A 22,886-nucleotide genomic window follows, 5' to 3' on the forward strand; every position below is an offset into this window, starting at 1 on the left:
TGCAGTCATAGATGCCATTTCTCAAGCTGCTAAAATTGCTCACATGGTAGCTGCATGTCCAACAAGTACATGAAGGCACCAATTCACACATCCAGTATCCCCATGCAATCCATAAGTAGGACTGAATGGGCCATTCACCCATTTTGATATTCAGGGTAGAGTTATGCTTTCAAGGGGCCAAAATATTTCCCAACCCCACCAAATACTGAGAATAATCATATTTTGGTGCCACTTTTTGCCATTATTTCCCCAAACTGCTGCTGCTTTGGTGCTGGTTTTTTCCTTAGTTATGGCTCCTTTCTCATATTAGAATGCTCCAAACCAACCAATCAGACAATCTACACAGATTGGTCTACACAGCCAATCAGATTTGGCTATAGTGATGCCAGTGGCTGTCATTCTTGACTAATGTGGTCCTTGCAAGTGTGTGTATGTGTGTGTGTGTGTGAGCGTGCACATGCATGGGGGCAAATTCTTATAACCTCCCCTTCCCCTGGAAATGTTTTGTGTCACCTGAAAATAAATTCCTGAGGGCTGTGTGACCCTCTGGACATATTGTGGGGTGACACAGAGGGGAATTGCTGCTACTGAGTTGGTCAATGAAATCCACAGCACTGGCACATCTCACAACTGCTGCTTCATTAGTCAAGATGCCAGCCAGCCAAGTCAAATGAAGCTGAGCTAGCATGAGAGCAATGTTTCCTGGAATGGTCACATGACTGATCCTAGGCATCATGGATCACAATGAACTGATGACATCAGTGAAGGCATACAAGCCTATTCAGGGCAATCTTTCCTGGACAAGTGGACACTTTTGCAGCTAGTTCTCAGAAAATCCTGAAAGTGAGGCAACACTGGACCTGGTTAGGTAGGTACCACCTTTTTCAGGTAGGTTATCTGCCTTCTTGAGCTTAAAGAGATTTCTAACAGACAGCAATTCAATGGGTGCAACAGTTTTTGCACACAAAGGCATGACAATAAAACGTGACGTGACAAAAAGCTGCTCTTTTTGCATTTCTGCCCAACATATAGTTCTTAAGGCTCCTTGTTGAAACAAATGGCAGTCCTGACACAGGTGCCAATTTTGAATGCCTCTACAAAAGATCAGTTCACATCAGGCCAAGCTGACCACTCACCCAACCCCACAAAAGAAACTGAAATGTTACAATGGAGTGGCTATAAGCTCTAAAGACACTCTCTGTAGAACTAATAAGCCTATGCTGGCTTATTTGGAAACAAGTCCTGTGCACATTTGTCTGAGTGTAAGTTCCACTGGGACTTATTTACAAGTTATCATGCACAAGATCAGCCTGAGCATCTGACTTAACTGGGTTGCAGATTAAGAGGCCATAATGTAGGCATGCAAGGAACTCAAAGAAGCCTCTGTAATGTCATTGACCTTTTCTAGAAAGAAACATATGTATACACACCATGTGTAATTGAAAGAAATATGTCCAGGGAGGCTGATTAGGAGCACCCCTTCGGTTTCAAAAAATATTTCTTACAGAATCTGAGCCATAACTATACACATTGCTTCAGTAGTACTTTGTGTTGCTTCAGAAGCTGCACTATGCGCATGATTTTGTTGGTTTGGGACAGTCGTGTTTGTACAGCTCTCTTCATGCTGCTAGCGAGCAAATTTGCATGTGTCACAGTATAGGGCTTACAGAAGCTATGAGATCCAGGCATGCTATGGAACTCTTTCGTGCAAATGTCTCTCCTTATTATTGACAGCATGTTTAATCTCTGGCCTGTGATTCCATTGCTATTTCAGTATCGTCATCGTCTATGACCAGCACAAATCTCTACTGCCATGTTTCTCCCAAAGTGGGAGACAGATCTCCTTTAGGAGAAGGAGCTATGCTGGGGTGGTCCTAACTAGTAATGGAACTGAAATTCAGAATTGGGGGAGCTGGAAATGGACTTTCCCAGTACAGAAAAACAGATTTCTTATGAACCATGCCTAACTCTCCCACAAAATTTGGGACTAGTCTATAATGGGATTACTCAGCATCAACCCTCCCCGCTGCCGGTCACCCCCTTTCCAAAACTTATATTTTCAAGGCGGGGTGAGGGAGTGATGAAGATGAACTGTAATAGCAGTGGGGACCTAATATGGTCCAGGCCTTAAAGATGATCCAGCACCAGTAACACCATGGAGCATGAGGACTGTAGCTTACAGTGCCTCTTGGCTCAGTCCATGAGCTGAGAGAGGCACTGGAAACTACACTCCTCATGCTCTCCATCAGCAATTTGCCTTGAAGACGCCACATCCTGCACAGCTGCTGTCAGCATCCTCCCCTGTTAAGAACATGTTTTTGGAAAGGAGGGGGTGATGGTGGGAGGGTAGTGATGAAAAGCTCCTTGGGCTCATATTATAAGCCTAAAGAGAAGTACTATGGGTGGGGGACTGAGAAAGTATGGCAAGAGTGAGCCAAATCAAAACTGAGATGAGAGGGCTTCTTGTCAAGGTTTTGTGGATGAGGAGAATTAGACAAATCAAATTTCTCGCTGGGTGCACATGTGCAATAAAATTATCTTCACCACACAGATGGGCATTACAGATTATCAGATCTCCCCCACAACTAAATGCTCATTTTGGAAAGCTGTCACCAGGTAAAATTCACTGGTGCAAGAAGTCATGGACAGTTCACTTGATTTGTTATCTCTTGGTTGCTCAACAACTGTGACTCCCTACTGAATGTGATATGGAAGTTTGGTCTATGGCATTTGATTTGTCACAGCACTTTCTGTCTCTCTGTCTCTCTCTCACACACAAAACTACTACTTGATGCTAAAGACATCAAGAGAAAAATATGGATGTATAAACCCGTCAATGGAATGTTGCAAGAACTAATTTATAAAATACTTACAGGTTCAATCACAGCTGGTTCACCTTTCTGTCCTTTTTCCCCATAAGCACCATGACCATTCACCTGCCAAATCAATATACACAGAGATAAATATAATAGAACTTATGTAAGGCTTAAAGACCCTACTGAGAATGGCAGAGATATGCCATACTCTTCCAAAATTCTCTAAATTAATTGGTCTTTCTAATACAGTCTAGTAAAACACTGGTTTTTATCACTCTTCTGATAAATTTGAGAAAGGCTTCTGAAACTGCTAGGTTTTGACTATTAACTACATTTATTTTCTGAGTTCTTTTCTTTATCTTTCTGCATTCTTTTTTCACACAAAGAGTCTGAGATTAATTTACAACATGAGCCAAGGATATATTTTAAATTTCCCAAATGAATTTTAATTGTCTCCAAGTGGAGATAAAACATAGTTTTGTAGTCAGCTGAAAGTGGATTGAGAGACATCTCATCTTCCACTGAATTGTTTATTTTGTCCTTTATTTTGTTGTATCTTTATTTCCAATATTTAAAAATAATACATATTATTATTATCCACAAATGTCATAATTAGAACATCAGCATTATCAGCAGCAGCAATGATGAGGTTTTACAAATTTTTAAATACAAAAAACTGCAAAATTGTTCTCCTCAATGAGTACACACACACACACACCCCAAACAGCAATCCACCCTTGAAATGAACTTCATCTCTTGGGAAAATTATCTACCTTTCCATAGTACTCATACAGGGAAACCATTCACCTTTTGATGGTCATTACTACTAATTTTATAATCCATACTGGCAGGGGTACTTGCGCTCAAGGGATTGTATAAGTGTTGAGCTCAATGTAATTAAATAAATAAATAAATTACGTCAAAGCATCCAGCAATGAGGCTGATTCCCATGTTGATATAGCTGCAAGTCCAAGAGGTTTAGCAAGATGGGAACAAGTGGTGCAGTTCAAGTCAACATCTGTAGCAGTAAGGCCCAATATCCATTGGCGGTCTTTCCCCCTACTCAGGGGTGGAGCCACCATTGTGAGAATGGGTTCAAAGAACCCAGACCGCCAATGGTAGGGGCTGCTAAAGCCCCCCCGGGGGTGTGGCTTGGGCTCCGAAAGAGCCCCAAACAACACACACACACACACACACACACACACACACACACACGGGCTACTAAGAGCCCCGAGCAAGCGCTTGCCCATCCTTTTCAGGCAGCTCGAGGAGCTCTCTGGAGGGAGAGAAAGGGGAATAGAGAGGGAGATAAAGGGGAATTCGGAGCTCGAGGCCACACCCCCTTTGTGCATGTCACACACAAAGGGGCCTGGCCTCGATCTGTGAAGAGCCCGAGCAAGCCCTTCCCTGTCAATTCAGGCAGTTCTTGCTGCCTGAAAGCATCTATTCTCCCTTTCTCTCCCTCTCTGGAGGGGGAGAAAGGGGAATAGATGCTTCCAGGCAGCAAATGCTGCCTGAAAAGGATGGACAAGTGCTCACTCGTGGGTGGGGAGGGGATTTCTCTCAGGGCTCAGGAACGCCCTGTGCGTGTGATGTCAGAGGGGCTGCCAGGCGGGGCTGGACCCAGGCCGCCACTTGGCTGGCTTCGCGCCTGCCCCTTCTCCTTGTCTGTGCTACAATTTTTGGAGGAAGCTGTTTCGATATAAATGGCTCTTACCTTGTGAACTGAAAAAAATTAAAACTAATCTGCACACTGGGATAATTTCAATCTGTGCAGCCAAACCTTTTCTCTTTATTGATTTATGTTCATGTTATGGTTTCCTCTTCCCTGCAAGAGCTTTATGTGCATGTGATGAACCAGTCATGTGGCTAGACTGCCATGAGCACAAATGGTTGATAATGCACACAATGGATTGTACATAAATGCTGGCTGCTTCTGCTCATTATGGCTGATTCATACAGTAAATCAGCCCTGTGTCCATTCAGTTATAAAGATGCACAAAGTTGAAAATAAATAAATATATATCTATATCTATCTATCTATCTATCTATCTATCTATCTATCTATCTATATTTGTTTAAGGCTCAGGTGAGACTCAACCCTGTCCCTAAACACTAAACTAAGGATGGCCAATTGGTGGCCTAGGGACTGGATGCTGCCCTCAAACAATTTATATGGCTTCTAGAGGCCTGCCTGACCACATTTTAAGCAAGGTGAAGTTTAAAAAGTGATCAGGGTATTACTTAAAGAATGGGGCTGGAAATTCTTCCTATTCATCCCAGAATAGTGGATTTTCCAGAAGGTGCTTGCTAGTGCCTCTTGTAACCATTTTTTGTTTGAAGATTGTGAGGGAACAACTATTTCATTTCTTTTGCTAGTAGTAACCACTTAAAAAACCTTTTAAAAAAAATTCTAAACAATACACATGTTGAGAGATATAGGTAGTGGCTAACATACCTCACAAGAGTCAGTCAGCCCAGTATAGTTACCTGCATGTACGTTAATTGTGCAAATGACAATACATAAGCATAAGCCCATTTGAAATAATAGGCTTACTCTTATGTGTTTCTGCAATTTGCACAGTTGTACAAGTTTGCATTCCAGCAACATTACTGAGCTGATGTACCATTGTGCAGTTTGTCAGGCAAGGAAATGTTGTGGTTTTTAAAAGCAAATCTTGCTGGAAGTTTATCTCATGTGCATTCTTGAAAAGCTAATTCTCATGGTCAACCTGCCTTTTAAGAAGAATTTATTTTCAGCCCCAAATAGATTACCTGATTCATCTGTAAACCTGTGAAATTGTTGTAATAGATTATACCAACATTATAGTATCTGACTATCCTTGAGGGCCCCTGAGCAGTGTTCAAACTATAAGGTTGGCCACTCCTGCACTAAACACAGCTTAAAATAGTTGCAATCCAAAATAAGCTAGGTGTGCTTAAGCCCCATTGATTTTACTGGGCTTCAATCTGCCCAGGTCCGTGTTGGTGTGTAGTCAATATGTACAGTGGTCAGGAATGATAACATAAAAGATATGCAGAACAGAATCAAGGGATGTCATTAGGGGGTGGCCCATGGGGCACAGGCTTCCAGTAAATTGCTCAGAGCCCCAAATCCCATCAGCTATCTCCCACCTCCACGACCTCTTCCAGAAAGGAAGTGCAGCTGTGAATTCACCTGCAGAGACCACAGGAGAGAGCTCCAAGCCTCATCCAGCTCTCTGCTGCTTCTATCTGTCTATCTGTCTATCTGTCTGGTTTGTATACTGCCCCAAACCTCCATCTCTAGGCTGCTCACAGCTACATAAAAAGTTAAAACACAAAAGAAAAAAAACTCACAACAGTTTAAAACCAATTAAGAAGTTGAAAAGGTAGGTCTTTAAGGATTATTTTAAAAGTTGTCAGAGATGGGGAGGCTCTCATCTTGACAGGAAGTGCATTCCAGAGTCTCTGGGCAGCAACAGAGAAGGCCCACCCCTGCACAGCCACCAGATGAACTGGTGGCAGCTGCAGACAGACCTCTCCAGATGATCTCAATGGGTGATAGGGCTTGTGGTGAAGAAGACATTCCCTTAAATACCCAGGGCTGTATTATAGTATTAGATACTTTAAAAGACATATGTAATTATTCTTGGTGGTATGATTGAGTTTAATGATCATAAAGTGGGGTGGGGCTGTGGGCCCAGGTCCCAGTTCTTTGAAGCACTAGCAATGCCCCTGATAAAATCGATTGTGATTCCATTCCATTAAAGGCAGACTAAACCTCAAGACCACAGAAACATCAATAACCTATGGAGCGCTACACTGATGATACCGCTCTGATAGCTGAGAATGTGGATGATCTGCAAGCTCTAGTAATGAAAGTCAAGGAGCACAGTGAAAAAATGAGACTACTACTAAATGTCAAGAAGACTAAACTAATGACAACTGGTACAGCAACCAGTCTCAGAATTGACAATGAAGACACTGAAGTGGTGGATAGCTTCTGCCTTTTAGGATCGACCGTCAACAGTAAAGGATCCAGCAGTCAAGAAATACTAGCAGACTAGCACATGTTAGGGTTGCAATGAAGGCCTTGCAAAGTATATTTAGTTGCCATGACATGTCTACACCTACAAAAATTAGAATTGTTCGGACAATGGTTTTTCCCATGACACTCTATGGATGCAAAGCTGGACCCTGAAGAAGCAAGATAGAAAAAGCACTGATGCTTTTGAACTTTGTGCTGGAGAAGACTTTTGAGGAGACAATGGTCAGCCAGGAAAACATACACATGGATCATAGAACAAATCAATCCAGAATTTTCACTTGTGGCACAAATGACTAGGCTCAAACTACCACACTTTGGACACATTATGTGAAGATTCAGCTCCCTTGAGAAGTCCAAAATGCTGGGGAAAGATGAAGGAAAGAGAAGAAGAGGACAACCAGCAGCAAGGTGTATGGACTTGATTATGACAGCAATGAATGCACCACTGAGGGACCTTAAAGGCCAAGTTCAAGACAGATAATCCTGGAGAGTATCTATCTATGCGGTCGCTAAGAGTCGACACCGACTTGACAGCACTTAATCAATCAATCAAACAAACCTCAAGACTGTCCTGTTTTCATAGGCTTTTAATTAATAATTTTAAAACTTGTTTTAGTATCTATTTTGTTCTATTGTTTTTATTGTTATGCATTTTAATTTGTAACTTTTAAATATTTTAAATTTTGTACATCACCTAGAGATGTACATATCAGGCGGTATAGAAGTATGATTGATTGATAAACAAACAAACAAAAAAGGTTCAGAAAATATATCTCTATACTAGTCTGACCTAGTAAATTACAACTGCGAACACACCTGACTCTTCTTATATCTAGGCCCTTTTTTCCATTCAGTTCCATCTGTTCCTCCTTATAACAGACAATAACGTTTTCTCTCTAAAGACTTCTTGAGCTCTTTTTTGAGATTCAGTCTTTTGTAGCTAAAGCCCAGATTGCAGTCGATTAGCATGCACATGTATATTTGGCTGCATGCAAATTCTGACTTGTTGCAGACCATGGAGGATAAAATTTTACAGGGCAACTGATGAGGTCTAGCAATGTAACTCTTATTATTATGCAAGACAGTCAAACAATTACATTCTCATATAAAGCAATATCAATTTGCCATTTCATCTGTACTGTAAGAATAACTGTTGAATCTCAAGTAGATGCAAAGTAGGATGCTTTTAAACTACCCCGCTCCCCACCGGCCCACTACACTCTGAGTTGAAAGATTTTGGATTTGTCTGTTTTACATATGACAGCCTGTGATCAGACAATTACAAGATGCACATAATTTTGTGACTATGAATGCCACTGATATATTGTTTACTATAGGCTAACAGGGCTCCACATATAAGTCAGAGGTTGGGACTCAGACAAGACTCCAAAACAGTCCATTTGTGGGAGCCTTTAATGAAATATATGGGAAAGGGGAGGACATTCTATGGACAACACAAAGATGCCTATATCTGAAACCCAAGAGAAAATCAATTTCTTCCTTAGTCTTTTCTTTTTTTCCTTGGTCTTCAGGCTGAATAGAAATACAAAAATAGATATGCCAAGACCAGCATCTTTAGGGGAAAGGAAAAGAACCAAGTTCATGCTAGTATGACACTTTTACACTTGATTCTCTGAAGCTCATGTTAACAAATCAGGAATCCCACATTTCTGATCTGGTTACAAACCCCTAAATCTTGAGATGAACAATAAGGAGTGTAGCCATGAGCTCTTATGCCAATTTTCTTTTCTTCTACTAGGGTTTAATACATATATACACACACACACACACACACAACATGTCAGGCTCACATGACCGTTGGCCAGTCAAGAAGCAGGGGAAATGATGGAATGTGTCAGGACTTGAGACTGCATGCTTGAGGCTACCATGATACCTGAACCCTTTCAAGTCTGGTTTCTGAGATTCTCCACCCAACGTTCTCTAACTTCTGTACTTAAGATCTGGACGTCAGTCAGAGAATTGGGAATAGGGTCCAGAAATGACATTTTCCCCACTTCAAGACCAACTGGTGGTTCTGTGAACCACTGGCGGTTCTGTGAACACTTGATGAGTGTTGCTGGAGCACAACATTGGATGTTTTTCAAAAGACAAATACTTTTCTAATGCACTGTTGTGTTTGCTAGATCTGTGGCCTTCACAGACATTTCTGTGAAGAATATCAAAGCCCCTTGGTCCACATTTACCTCATAAGAACATAGGAACAGCCCTGCTGGATCATGCCTAAGGCCTATCTAGTCCAGCATCCTGTTTCACATAGTAGCCCACCAGATGCCTCTGAGAAGCCCACAGGCAAGAGGTGAGGCGGGCATGCTCTCCCTCCTGCTATTGCTCCCCTGCAACTAGTATTCAGAGGCATCTTGCCTCTGAGGCTGGAGGTGGCCTATAGTTACCAGACTAGTAGCCATTGATAGACCTGTCCTCCATGAATTTGTCTAAATTCCTTTTAAAGCCATTCAAACTAGTGGCCACCACCACATCCCATGGCAGAGAATTCCATAGATTAATTATGGAACTTCCTGTTTTGTGTGCTGTTTGAAAAAGTACCTCCTTAGGTCAATCCTACATTTCCTGTCCATCAGTTTCATGGGATGACCCCTGGTTCTAGTGTTATGAGAGGTGGAGAAAAATTTCTCTGCCTACTCTCTCTATTCCATCCATAATTTTATACTCCTCTATCATGCCTCCCCATAGTTGCCACTTTTCCAAACTAAGCCAGATTTTTTTAAAGCCCCAGATGCTGTAGCCGTGCCTCATAAGGAAGGTGCTCCAAGCCCATGATAATCTTGGTTGCCCTCTTCTGCACCCTTTCCAGTTCTACAATGTCCTTAAGACAATGGTGACCAGAACAGTACACAGTTCTGTGGCCTTCACAGACATTTCTGTGAAGATACTCAAAGCCCCTTGGTCCACATTTACCTCATAAGAACAGCCCTACTGGATCAGGCCTAAAGCCTATCAAGTCCAGCATCCTATTTCACACAGTAGCCCACCAGATGCCTCTGATAAGTGATGCATATTTTTGCCCCAAAATGCATCTCTTTACACTTGCTTACACTGAACCGCATTTGTCATTTTTTTGCCCACTCACCCAGTTTGGAGAGATCCTTTTGGAGCTCCTCACAATCTGTTGTGGATTTCACTTACCTTAAATAGTTTAGTGTCATATGCAAATTTGGCCACTTCACTGGTTACCCCAGTTTCTACTCTGCTCCAATCCTCTTGGAGTGGGACGAGAAGGCATTTAAACCTTCTATGACCATATATAACTTTTCTCAGTAATTAAATGCATGTAATGTGCTATATACCAGTAATGCTTCAATGTGAGATGTTTAGTGAAGAGTTTCAAGTTCCAGGTTTTTGTGAATCCCACTGTGCCTACCCTTCAAAGACCAATCACTTGTGCAGAAGCATCCACAAATCTAGACATTCTAGATATTTTTAGATATCTAATTACTCCAAATGCATATTTAGCTAAGCTAGCCAGGGATAGTGATGTTCAGACGACTGAATCTAGGATCTCTGGGATCATTCTACTGTTTCATTTATCAAGGATCATTATTACAAAGATATATTAAACTAGGCCTGCACAACTTGCAATCCTCTAAGGCAAACACAGCCCACCAACTATGCAGTGTTTGATAATCCTTGGCTCCCCACATTTTTGCAGTCCCAGATAGGAAACAAAAATAGGATTACCAGGAGCGTGGTAGGTCACCATATATTATTGGGGGCTTCCTGGGTCACAAGTTGCCAATACAATATTAAATGAATTTTTGCAAAAATATTTTCTGTTATCTCTAAAAGCTGAAAAGTATGTATAAGTATGTATGTATGTATTCCAAACAGAGGGCTACACTTTTAGTGACATAAAAATATACAAAGTACAGTTTGCACAATTTCAATCTTTAAATTTCAGTGACTCCCACACTAATTTTATGGGTTATATATTTTCCCTCCTCCCCTCCCTCCCACGTCTCTTTCCATATACAGAATAGAAAAGACAAAACATTCAAAAGCAACAGAAGGCTTTCTATTGCCTTCAATGACTCCAGTTCATAGGCCCGAGATCACTAGACAGTGACAGAAAATGCAGACAGATATAATGAGCTTCAAACCTTCCAGTACATTTAAAGAGTGTCTTGGATGTGACCAACTTACGCTTGTTTCTGTGATATCAGTCTCTGCTGGAACACCAGGCCCAAACTCCTCATGAGTGGGATTGGTTGGCTTCTCTTCATATTCTTTATATTCATAAAAATCATATTCGCCTAAATCTCCATCTACCAGAACTTCAGATTCACTGCGGTCTACTCCTCTGCTTCCATAATCTGTTTCCTCAGTTTTTTTAGTCTCTGAATTATACTCCTCTCCCGTTACGTATTCTTCAGCAAACACTTCTTCAACAGGATTTTGCTATTCACGTAAGCAGCAAAGGTTTGGGGAATAGGATGAATATGTGGATTACTGTTAGTAAAGCAATGTAAGCATTCAGTAGATTTGCAAATAATGGTTGATGAAATAACATGACAACACTATAGCCCGGCATCTTTTAATTTCTTTTTTGTGAAACACTGGGAAGCCTGTGTTTCAGAGATATTAAAAGATCACCCAATGCATACATATGTGCAATGAAGTTAATGTTTTCATACATTTACATTGTTTCATTTGCAAAAACACTAAATGAAACCCTAGTGCCACTGAAGTATTTAAAAACACTCAGTGACAAATTCTCATCAAGCTAGGATTTCACTCATTGGATTTTGCTGTGTATGCCATATTCTAAGCACATTTGCTAGCATCGTAAAATTATTTTTTATGCCAGTTGCATCTAAGTTTTCATACTTGGATTCACACTTATTAACAATGATCACACAGATGATACATACGACGTACAAGTTCAGTGGACATTACAACGAGCTGTGGATTAATATTATGTGAATAAATGTCTTATTTATAGTGTGCTAAAATTGCATTGGTGGAACTATCTCATGCCAATTAAAAAAGAAAAAAGCATTAAAAGCTATTTTAAAATAATATGCTATTGCACCCAGACCCAAGGAGACATGGACACATGATTATTTGGTGAAATTGGCCACGTTTATTGAGACATAATTCTTTGTGTGCCAACATGGCACTCAGCTGGGACTGGTGCTCCACCCACTACAGCGCGGTTCCTATAAGGCCGGCCATGGAGTGGCCACCTTGGCCTAGGGACAGTGGCGTTAGCACCTTGGCTCTGGGCAGCTCCATCACTCTAAAGCGGGCGCCACCCATCCTCGCCAACCTAAGGTCAGCTCTCTGGTACTGACGACACCCCTCCGACATTGCACAGCCATACGGAAGGATGTCGCTTTGCAGAGAAGAAGGGCTGAGCGGCATCCCTGATCTGTCAAGCCTCAAGGAATTCATCGTCCTTCTTGGTGCCAAACACTTACCTAAGGTGCATCACCCATTTTAAGCTGTTTTTCCCTCCGCACTGTACCTGCCAAATGTGACCAGGAGGTTATGATGCTAGCTGACTACCAAGCATACAGATATAGACTGGGGCAGGTGAAAAAAGGCACACATCGCTGGCCAATTAGGTGTGGACCCAAAAAATTCCTGCCCGGCCCCAAACGGCGACCAGCAACGCCCAGCCTATATCTAAGGGATGGGGGGGGGGGTGCCTTCGAGAGCTGGACTGAGTGGGAGCACACGCGCTTCGCCCCTTGCTGCTCCAGCCCTGCCCCAGGAGCACCCGCCCCTGGAGCCCCTTCTCCAGCCCCGCCCCTGGAGCACCCGGGGAGCCGAAAGGCAAGAGCTCACCTGGTGTCACGTGCTCCTTGGAGGAATGTGGGCTAGGGCAAACAAGCCGCGCAGCCCAGTCAGGCAGTGAGCGGCTGGATTGTGCAATATCACACTGCTTGTACAAGTCAAATATTAGGCTTACAATTATTCTCCACTTTATTTTTCCATTTATATCCCACTCTTCCTGCAAGGAGCCCAGAGCAGTGTACATTGTTAGGTTTATCCTTACAACAAGCCTGTGAGGTAGGTTAGGCTGAGAGGCTTAATGTTCCGAGAAAATAAACATAATCATATTCTGAAGGTGAAATGCTACTTTCAAATTGTTGTCTTTGTTCTTCTTGTTATGAAAACTGTGTGAAACCAAGCATTCAACTTTTAAGCACCAGCATTATTTTAATAGCATTTTATTATTAAAGATGCACAAAAATCAATTTTGGTTAGGACTGATTTTGTTGTGGTAAGCACACAGAACTATGGACAATCCATTGGACATACCTTCTGTGTTAACCCAGTCAAACAAATGGCAGTTGTGCAAGGAGACAGCTGTGCTGTTAGGAAGAGGACATAAGATAGGGTAACGCTCTCCTAGTGCTGCACTTCATACATTCAGGGCACAGCAGCAGTGAGACCAACTGTGCTCTTGTACAACTCTCATTCATCTTAATGGAGCTTACATGGAGAAGACATGCATGCTCAAAACTACTTCTTCTACTGATGTAACGATGAAGCCATATGAGAAGCTCCATGTGCTCAATGATGCGCACCTAGAGCTCTACAATTGAAGCATGAGAATGATTATATGCAACCTCAGCATTTCCTCCCAGTTCCACAAGGAATATGCTGTGATTGTAACTTCGCCAAAATAATTGAATTTTGTACATCTTTTAAGCACTACAAGTTGACTAAAAAAGAAAACCTGTTTTTAAAAACATTTTAAAAATCTCCAGTACGTATTAGAGCAATACTATGCCTTAGCTAAAAGTATATATAATTTCTGGATTTTTAGTTTTGTGAAAATCCTAATTTGATGCAATTTGTAATCATCCTTTCCATTTTCTTTCATCATGTACATAATTCTGCAATTATTTACAGAATAAGCATCAACTTTGAAAATAAATATACCTTCAATGTAATGCAAAACCTTACAAAGCTGTGACTCAAAAACTCATTTCAGTGTGCCAATATTTATGAAGAAAAACACCCACATTCATAAATGTCAAATGGCTAAACATACAAAAAATGAGCAGATGTAAACAACAGGAAACTGAAGCTTGTTTTGCAATAATTTTTTTCTTTTAGGATCCAAACAGAGATGTATCCAAGATTTCAGTGCCCATCTTTAAAGCAAGATTTGATTCTGCACAACAGAGATGCAAAAGCAGGCATTCCCACACATAAAGGGAGTTCTGCACATGAAAGTAGCTTCTGTGTATGGATTCCATTACTGGAATCGGAACCAACTGCACAGATCAGATGGTTGGATGTGCATCCAGATGCTAAACCATATTGCCTTATGTATCCAGATGTGATGTCTCTCAAGAATCCCCAATCACTATACAGTACTTGTTTCTACCTATGTTATGTAGGTACAATAGGGTACATGTTTCTACCTACATTACGATGAAGATGGGAATACACATTCCACACACTGTCCTGGTCTACATGCAAGTTGTTGTGCATGAATATGCCTACGTTTGGGCCTTGGAATGTAAGCAGTACATAGTTTAAAACATTAGACTTGAATGGGAAAGAAATGGTCACACATTCAAGACGGCATCTCCACAGAAATGCAGATGACCATTCTCTGTCTTCAGTCATCATTGACTATGTTCTTTTCTCTTAAATAAGGAACCAGATTTGGCACATCTATTTAATAGCTGTTAAAGGTAGACTAATATTTCCTTACTTCCTCATGCCAGGGAAAGCATGAACATGTGTGAGATCTGATGTCATACCTGAGCTGTACTGAACAAATATTACACAACAGGGTGCTTGATCTCCAAAAATTTATGTCATTAAACTCCTAGATAATGTATGTTTGCCGTCTTCTGCAGTTATTTATCAAGTAAATACTGAAATAGGGGTCCCAGATGTTACTGCAAATGCTGACTAATCTGTACATCTGTAAATAAAACATAAGCCCTTTGCTCTTTAGGGGTACTCTTAAAATGAAATCAGCACAGCTGATTGTGAACTGGTAATAATTACGGACTAAGGTCTTTGAAATATCCTTGCCTGCATATTTTTCCATTCCTCATTACCTCATTTGGTCCAGTCGTTCGACTAGGAGTCGCAGTCTGGTAGTTCTCAGAGGTTCCATAGTCAGTTTCAGCCACATTATATTCATGATATTCATCAACAATGTTGGCCTAACACGAAACAGAGAGTACAGTGTCAACCACAAATGAAAAAGGCAAACATCCAGGAAGAATATCTGTTTAATTGGGTTATGTTATTAGCCAGAAGTGTATTCATCTACTGGGGGTTAGAGCTACTCATTTCTCATCATCAGAGATCTTCCAGGCTTGGTCTAGGAAAGATCTTGATTATTTCTTGGCTACCTTTACCCCTATTTTGCCTTTTGCTGCCGTTCGGTAGCTTTTCTTCTTCTTGGATGATTTTTTTTCAGATTTTTGGGGTGTGAACTTTTGGGGTTTGTCCTTTGAATTAGTGACCACTGTCCTCTTCTTCTTTAGGGCTTTGGATTTCTTTTTCTGAAAAAGGTGGTGAAAGACGGAATGGGAAAACATAAATAAATGAAAGGAGAAAAGCAGTAAGGCACGAAAGGAAGCAGAGTAAGCAAAGACCAACAAAAAATGAAATCCTTAATCTTCTGGCCTTCTGCTGAAAATGAGTTTAATGGACAAACAGGAAAGGAAGTAGGGGAAATGAATGAAAAGCTTAGTTAACATGAGACACAACATGACAAAACCACAATAGGCGACAGGGACGTCACACAACAGACACGCAACATATTTTTACCTCTGTCTGTGCTACTGTCTCGTCATATAGTGGGGGTCCCTCGGTTACAGTGTCAAGGTCTTTATAATCTTTATAATCTGGATCCCCATAGTCATAGTCATATTCGATTAAATCTTCAGTTGCATACTACATCGCAAAAGGAAAAATACCAGGCATTCCAGTGTTAGTGGTAGCAAAATATTTTAGCAAAGAAAGTTCTTTCTTAACTTTTATTGTAGCAAAAGTTAAGAGGATTGAAGCTCCAAAGAAATTAGTATGGTCTCCTCATTTTCTTTTCTTAAAATTTACATTGAATAAACACAAATTTAATGAAAAAGCAAGGAACATTTACAGAAAAGTTTGTCTTGAGTGAGATGCACTGAATAAGCAACTATACAACATAGTTCACTATTAACAAGCATTTTGTTATTATGGACATTTTGCAGCATCCAAACTAATGCTGCCCTTGCCTTAGAATGTTGCCCATATACAACAATTTGCCTTTTCCTCTTCTGTCCAGATGCCCCCTACAACATCTCCCTAAAGGCTGGCAACCTCAGGAACATACATGAGAAGAGGGAAAGGGGTTCAGGAAAAATCATGCACAGGAAACATTATTCTGGATGCTACTCATTTTATATAAATTACCAATTTTATATATATATATATATATATATATATATATATATATATATATATATATATGGATTGAAAAGCTTCACTTATGCTTTCATATAGTAATCCATTAGGCAGCATACCCTTCTAAAAAGTAACATATTTTCAAAATTAACCTTCATTTCCTAGCACTCAAAGCCTTGAAGCCATGAAGAAAAATGTTTGTCACAGTTGCCATTATTCTGTCCACTTTGTCCCAGGGCAATAATGTGTTCCAGGGCAGATACATGTATTACCTGCCTACAGTGGTTCTTGCCACTGCTGACAAAGGTGGTGGTGAAGCACACGATTCTATTAAATTAAAAGAAAAAAATGAAAGGGAAATGAATGGGGTTCTGAAACCAAACCACATGTGTAGGCATTCAAACCCATTCATGCACCATCACATTCATATTGGAACGAATGAAATTTGAACTGAATGGGCCCCATTCAGTTTGGTTTCCGTTCATTTCTAAAATGAATGCCCATCTCTACATGATACAACCGTTTGCATACAGAAATTTTCCACATTAGAGAGCTCTAGCTCTGTTGCCAGAGCTGTATCTTCATACAAAGAAAGCACTATACTAAAGAGTTTGAGGATGAGTGTTTAAAATGTGTTGCTTCTTTAACTTCTCTTGCTTTTTCATAGAATGCAACGATTGTATGTGAAAACTTGCATTTCAAAAAAGAAAAGAGAGACTGGTTTTTCAGCAATTCAGCAATCGAATATGTGTACTATTCTCTCCCAGTAAAGAAACAAAAAACCTTGCTCCAAATTTGGACTGCATATATAATAAGAACACAACAATTAATTAATTAATTAATTAATTATACTGGAACAAATAATTACAGGGGGGGATTATTATTTTATCATTATGAAAGCCAGCAATTCTGATGAAGATAAATATTCAGAATCTTAGTCAACAAGAGCATGCTTATTAAACCATTTGACATCCATCTGGAAATATATTTTTCTTGCAGTGAAAATAAATTTTAAAAAACTATGCACAAAGTACTTACACATACAACATTAAAACATACTGTAATGAAGACTATGATCTGTTATAACATATGTCTTTTGAGCATACAAATACCTCCAATCCTTCCTTCCTGCTATTAAGGCCTAGGACTTGGATTCAGAAATCTAAGCATCAGATTTCAAGAGTCCAGTGGGCCTTGAGACTGGTGGAGACTGTCCATCTCCCTGGACTACCTCAGGAAAAAACCACTAGGGAAGCCTCTCCTATTGAGACCTCCAAAATTATGAGTCAGTCAATAAGTGGAAATGTATTTTTCTAACTCCCACTGATACTTCATCATAATGCATTGCTTAAGAGCTTCAAACCAAAATTAAAATATGTGAAGAAGACACCTTTAAACACTGCACTTTTTCCTGAAGGTGATTAAAAAAGCGCAACTCTGTAAAAATAGTTTCTCTTCTGCCAATTCCTCTGTGAAAGCTCTATTGATAGAGAATAAATAGGTTGTGTCCTCAAAGGAATGTAACACCTCAGTGTCTGTCTCCTCTGACTAGTCAGCCAAGAAGGCTCAATTGCATGCATTCATGTGCTGCTCTGGGCAAACAAACAAAAATGAATGAAAATTTGTTACTGACTAAAAACTTCATTGAATTTAGCACAATCATTTTATGATGGAAGGTGAGGGAGAAAAGCATTTAAAGTATGATGGATGGATGGAGCCAAACCCTTTTGGCCTGCTTCTGTTCAGTTCAGTTTATTTACGGTCACTAGCCAGAGAAATATATACATATCGTTCAAACAGTAACAATAGCTAATCCAGCTATTCATAGAGCTTATGGAGTCCAGCTATACAGATACACTCTTACTTCGAATTCTATTGGCAAGGAGACAGAACTTAGCAACTGCATTAGTAATTTTGTCATTACTATCAGATAAAAGATAGCTAACATAGAATTCATCTGGGCAGCCAGGGTAAGTTGCTAGGAGGAGCACTATTAATTAGTTCATAGCAAGTTTCCCTGTAGAAACAACAGTGTAGTCGCACATGCAGTAGTGTCTCAAGAGCACCTGAATTGCAAGGACAAAACCACTCTGCGTAAGGGCCTTTTTTGATCCTGCTTTCAAACACAGCAGAAGGCAAAACGTCAAAGCGTGCTAGCATGAAGGCTCTATGGTATTTTGCTACTGTAAGCTTATCTAAGTAATTAGCAGGTTTCATATTCAATAATTGGTTACCCACCATTAATTTCCTTGATCTAAAACTTCTATCAGATTGCCAAGCTATGTCACAAATTATTTGGGAGAGCACCGGGCTAACTTGATCAAGATTCACAGCCAACAATGACTGTGGAGCAAACCCATAGAAAAATAATTTCCTTTTAAGTTCCGTTTCCCAGTTGGAAGTGAATTTATCTGCTAACATGAGCAGTAACAATCCAGTGGGATTAAGGTTTATGATGAGCCAAAATTTAAATATCAAAAGTTAGATTGACTCAACATTTATCAGACGTGCCTCCACTCTCAGAGCTGCATTAGAAATGCTTTGGGGTACCTGAAATAGCTTTCTAAGAAATTTAGATTGGACAGCTTCTACAGCTTGGATGTTAGGATAAAGGCCAAGGGGTGCTTCATAGAACAAATGAGTTAACACCTTGGACTTGAAAAGTCTTATGGCTACCGGGCTAAAAAGTCTGCCTCTGGAGTAGAAAATGCCAATATTACTGATGTTTTCCTTTGAGCATTTTGAATTACATATTTTTGATGGATTTGACGACTAATGGTGGAATGAAATACAATACCTAAATACTTATAACAACTGACCTGCTCGAGCTTATGCCCTGGTTTACATATTCTAAATTACCACCTCAAATTTCTATATTTCGACTTTCTGCAGCAATACTATGATTGCTATCTGTCCAGTTGTTGATCAGTCTGGATGGCTTTTTAAAGTGACCCATTCCCTAGGATGCTTTTTAAAAAACACTTGAAATGGCAGTATACCCCTAAAAAAGGCAATTCAGAGCAATTCTGTTGCTATTAATAAAGCAGTTAAGAGTGTGAATGGTACGCCACTAAGTATCTGGTTCAGATTACGGATGTGCACAAACTGGTTTGGAGGCCCTTTTACAGTGGTTTGGCCGGTTTGAAGGTGGAGGGATATCTTTTAGTATGGTGGAGGGTGCTCTTACCCCTCCTGCCGTGATTCCCCCACCAGCGCTGCCTTTTAAAATGCTCTGGCAAGGAGGCAGTGTACCTCCTTGCTGCCCCAGTGCCTCCTTGGACTGGAAGTGGCCAGTGCATGTGCGCATGCACAATGTACGTATACACACTGGGCACTTCCGGCCACTTCTGGTTCATGAAGGCACCGCGGTGGCAAGGAGGTGTGCTGCCGCCCAGGGGCGTAACTACTATTAGGCAAGGGGAGGCGGCTGCCTGGGGGCCCCCACACCTCAAGGCCCCTCCCCGAGGCACGTCACATGACTATATATTGTGAAGTGTGTGTGTTTGTATCAGTGAGGGGCCCATTTTAAAATTTTGTCTCTGGGCCCACTCCAGCCTTGTTACGCCCCTGCTGCCGCCCTGCCACACCATTTTAAAAGACAGTGCCAGCGGGGGGAACGCAGTGGGAGTGGTAAGAGCACCCTCCTCTGTCCTTAAAGATATCCCACACACACACACTTTTGAATCAGCATGTGCTGGTTCCGTGCACACAACCAGTTCAGATCTCAATAGGGTTGCCTAAGGCAAGTCATTCTCTCTCAGTCTCTCTGTCAGCACACTTGGCAATCTGAAGATAATGATAGTGACCTACCCTATATTATAGACCTGTCTGCACAGCTTGTGACCTGTGAAACTGAATTAACCCCCCAGCCATGTACGGAATTGTCAAGCATTTGACAGCCACAATACAAGGAAAATGAGCTGTGTTCAGCTTGGTGGGTCACAGGTTGTGTAGGCCTGTTGTGTCACTTAAATTATGTATGTCAAGTATTTTGAGCACTGAATGGGGCGGGGTGAGGGGACCACTGCATAAATCCTAAGTAGTATTTCTAGCACCCAGTTCAGAGATTACTCAGCATTTAAAGCAAGATTGCATACAGCCTAATAATACTTCCATTAACTTAAAAAACAACAGCAGGATCTGTCTGACAGCAAAATTAGTGACTGCTCTGGACTGTGCCAATCTTGTGGCTAATAAAATTGCTAAGGGCAGGTTAGAAAAAGTTCTTCAGAGACCACAAAACAAATAGAAACATTGACTGAATCAAAAAATCTGCGCCAAGTATGTTAGAATTTTTTTTTTAAAAGGCACACAGTGAGTAAATTGATATTTATGCTAAGCATTGCCAGAGGCACAGTTTGAAAAGCCAGTCATTTATGAATGAGAACCAGCAACGGTTCATATAAAAAGCAAGGATATTTAGAGGGCTGAATTGCATCATACACAAATCAACTGGAAAATATTTTAGCTCTTCTAGGATGTTGCCTTTGACATTTTGACAAAATGTAAGGTCACTAATAGAGGACCACATTTACTTGTTCATTGTATTCACAGAGCAGAAATATATGGTAACTGAGAAATGTGGTGGTAACCTTTCTTCCGTCTCATGTTATCCTAAATGGATAACTGATGGAAAGACCACCAGTGCATGTTTTGTGATAGAACAAGAATTCAATGGACTGATAAAATCCATCTAATGTCCCTTAGTTTAAGGGATGTCCAGTGTGGTCCAGTGGCTAACATTTTATTTAGATATAGAGGCGGATCTCACGATCCATGAGACCTGCTTTTTGCAAAGCTGCGGGGAGAGGATTGGGCAGAGGGCCCTGGGTGGCCGTACTGGCCGCCCACATGATTGCTGGCTCCATGACCGAGCCAGCAGGGGCTGGCGAGCTCGGGGACCGCACGGCCCGCGGCACCCCAGTATGCCCTGCAAAAGCACGCAGGGCATACTGGGGAGACCCCTGGAGCTGAGAGCCGGCTTTTTGCCTCTCGGTCGGGGGTCTACTCGCGAGGAGCCACACCGCAGAGCCGCGCCGTGGCTACTTACGATCAGGGAGCCTGGTTTTGTGGAGCGCTTGCTCCGCAAACCCAGGCTAAAGGCAGGGGCACTTAGATGGGTTACCCGCCTAGGAACCACCGGGCTCGCAGCCGAGCCCGGTGGTTCCCACAATCGGGAAAAATCGAGCTAGGCTTTCCTAGCCCAATTTATCCTGATTGTGGGAACAGCCCCATAGTCATGGGTGTCTGCAAGGAGATTTTTTGAGGGAGAGGGATTTACAGAAAATATGTAAATAGAGATCTAATCCAGCCCTAAATCTAGACAGGGGCAACTGCCCACCCCCCTGCCATGGATGGCCTTGCATCTAAACAATGGATTAATGAGTTCAAAGTAGCTAGACCCATTGGTGATACCCATGGGTGTCATTTGGCAAATCATATTTTCTCAGATTTATGAGTTGTCCATTTCTACTAAACCAATAATAATTGCCTTTAATATAAGATTGTTCTCAGGGTCACATGGCTGAATGCTGTTCCTTTAAAAATAAAAATCCCTGCATATAGAAATCTAGACATCAGGGGAAAGTGGTCTGGTCTAGCACTGTCTCTTTCTCTTGCTCTCGCTCTCATCTTGTTTTCTATGCACATTTTTTACAATGGAGCAACACTCAGTCATACAAGCCTCTAGCCTGAAGTTGTATACTCCAGAAAGCAGAGACCATCTCATCTGCTCTTTGTGAGAACTAGGCCTCAGCTGCTGCCCAGGTTTGTAGAAGAGTGAAAGAGAAGCTTTCATAGTGCTACTGCACACCATATTAGGGATGAAATTATACACTGTGACCTCCATTGTAAATTTTGCTAGAAATTTATTTCAGTCATCTAGTGGGGAAGAAAAGATAAGATATTTGATTTCTTTTTGCTGGCTCTTTCTGGGTGAAAGCAAGCAAATGCCATTTCTGAGCAGCCACTGACAGCCCAAGTCCTTTCTTATTTAAGCCAGTTTCATTATACAGGTTTGACAGAAGGAGTATTGACTGTCTACCTAATGGGCCTCTGTCTGTGTGTGTGTGTGTGTGTGTGTGTGTGTGTGTGTGTGTGTGTGTGTGTGTTGAATATCCTTGTGCTTTTCTGTTCTAAAAAAAGGTGTTGGTACTCTCACCTCAGTGCCATGCATATGTTTTCAGAATCTGGCTATGGCCCCTGTGTGTCGCACACACAGGGGGCATGGCCAGGCTCAGAAAGTGCCAGATGCGGTGCTCATAAACCCACTCTTTGCCTGGGAATGTAGAGGTGGGGAGGGCTTTGCCTTTGTTCCCTGACAGTGTGGTGTAGTGGTTAGAGTGTTAGGCCAGGACCAGGGAAACCTGAGTTCAAATCCCCATTCAGCCATGAAACTCACTGGGTGACTCTGGTCCAGTCACGTCTCTCTCAGCCTAAACTACCTCACAGGGTTGTTGTGAGGATAAACATAACCATGTACTGGGCTCCTTAGAGGAAGTGCAGGATAGAAATGCACAAACAAAACCACAAACCCTACATCACCACGCTCCCTGGCCAAGCAGTCTTTTCTTCTCTAGTTGAGTCAGTCAGATATTTTATGTGATCATTGTTCCCCCTTTCCAGATCTAAAA

General features: G+C 41.3%; 1 protein-coding gene across 5 annotated transcripts in view; it reads right to left on the reverse strand.

The window, feature by feature from the left end:
• COL11A1 (collagen type XI alpha 1 chain) overlaps positions 1 to 22,886 on the reverse strand; it is a 382,842-nt gene that overhangs the window by 231,908 nt on the left and 128,048 nt on the right. For 4 of the 5 annotated variants that reach the window (XR_008306906.1, XM_053249172.1, XM_053249174.1 and 1 more), the window contains 4 exons: positions 15,637 to 15,762; positions 14,916 to 15,023; positions 11,026 to 11,280; positions 2,874 to 2,936 (listed from right to left, as the gene is read on the reverse strand). Coding sequence is in view for 4 of the 5 variants with exons in the window: in XM_053249172.1 (XP_053105147.1) it covers positions 2,874 to 2,936; positions 11,026 to 11,280; positions 14,916 to 15,023; positions 15,637 to 15,762 (552 nt within the window). In the remaining variant the exon portion in view is untranslated. The remainder of the gene's footprint in view (positions 1 to 2,873; positions 2,937 to 11,025; positions 11,281 to 14,915; positions 15,024 to 15,636; positions 15,763 to 22,886) is intronic. The other variant, XM_053249173.1, reaches the window with a different exon arrangement.

The sequence above is a fragment of the Hemicordylus capensis genome, chromosome 4, assembly GCF_027244095.1.
Source record: "Hemicordylus capensis ecotype Gifberg chromosome 4, rHemCap1.1.pri, whole genome shotgun sequence".
NCBI lineage: Eukaryota > Metazoa > Chordata > Lepidosauria > Squamata > Cordylidae > Hemicordylus > Hemicordylus capensis.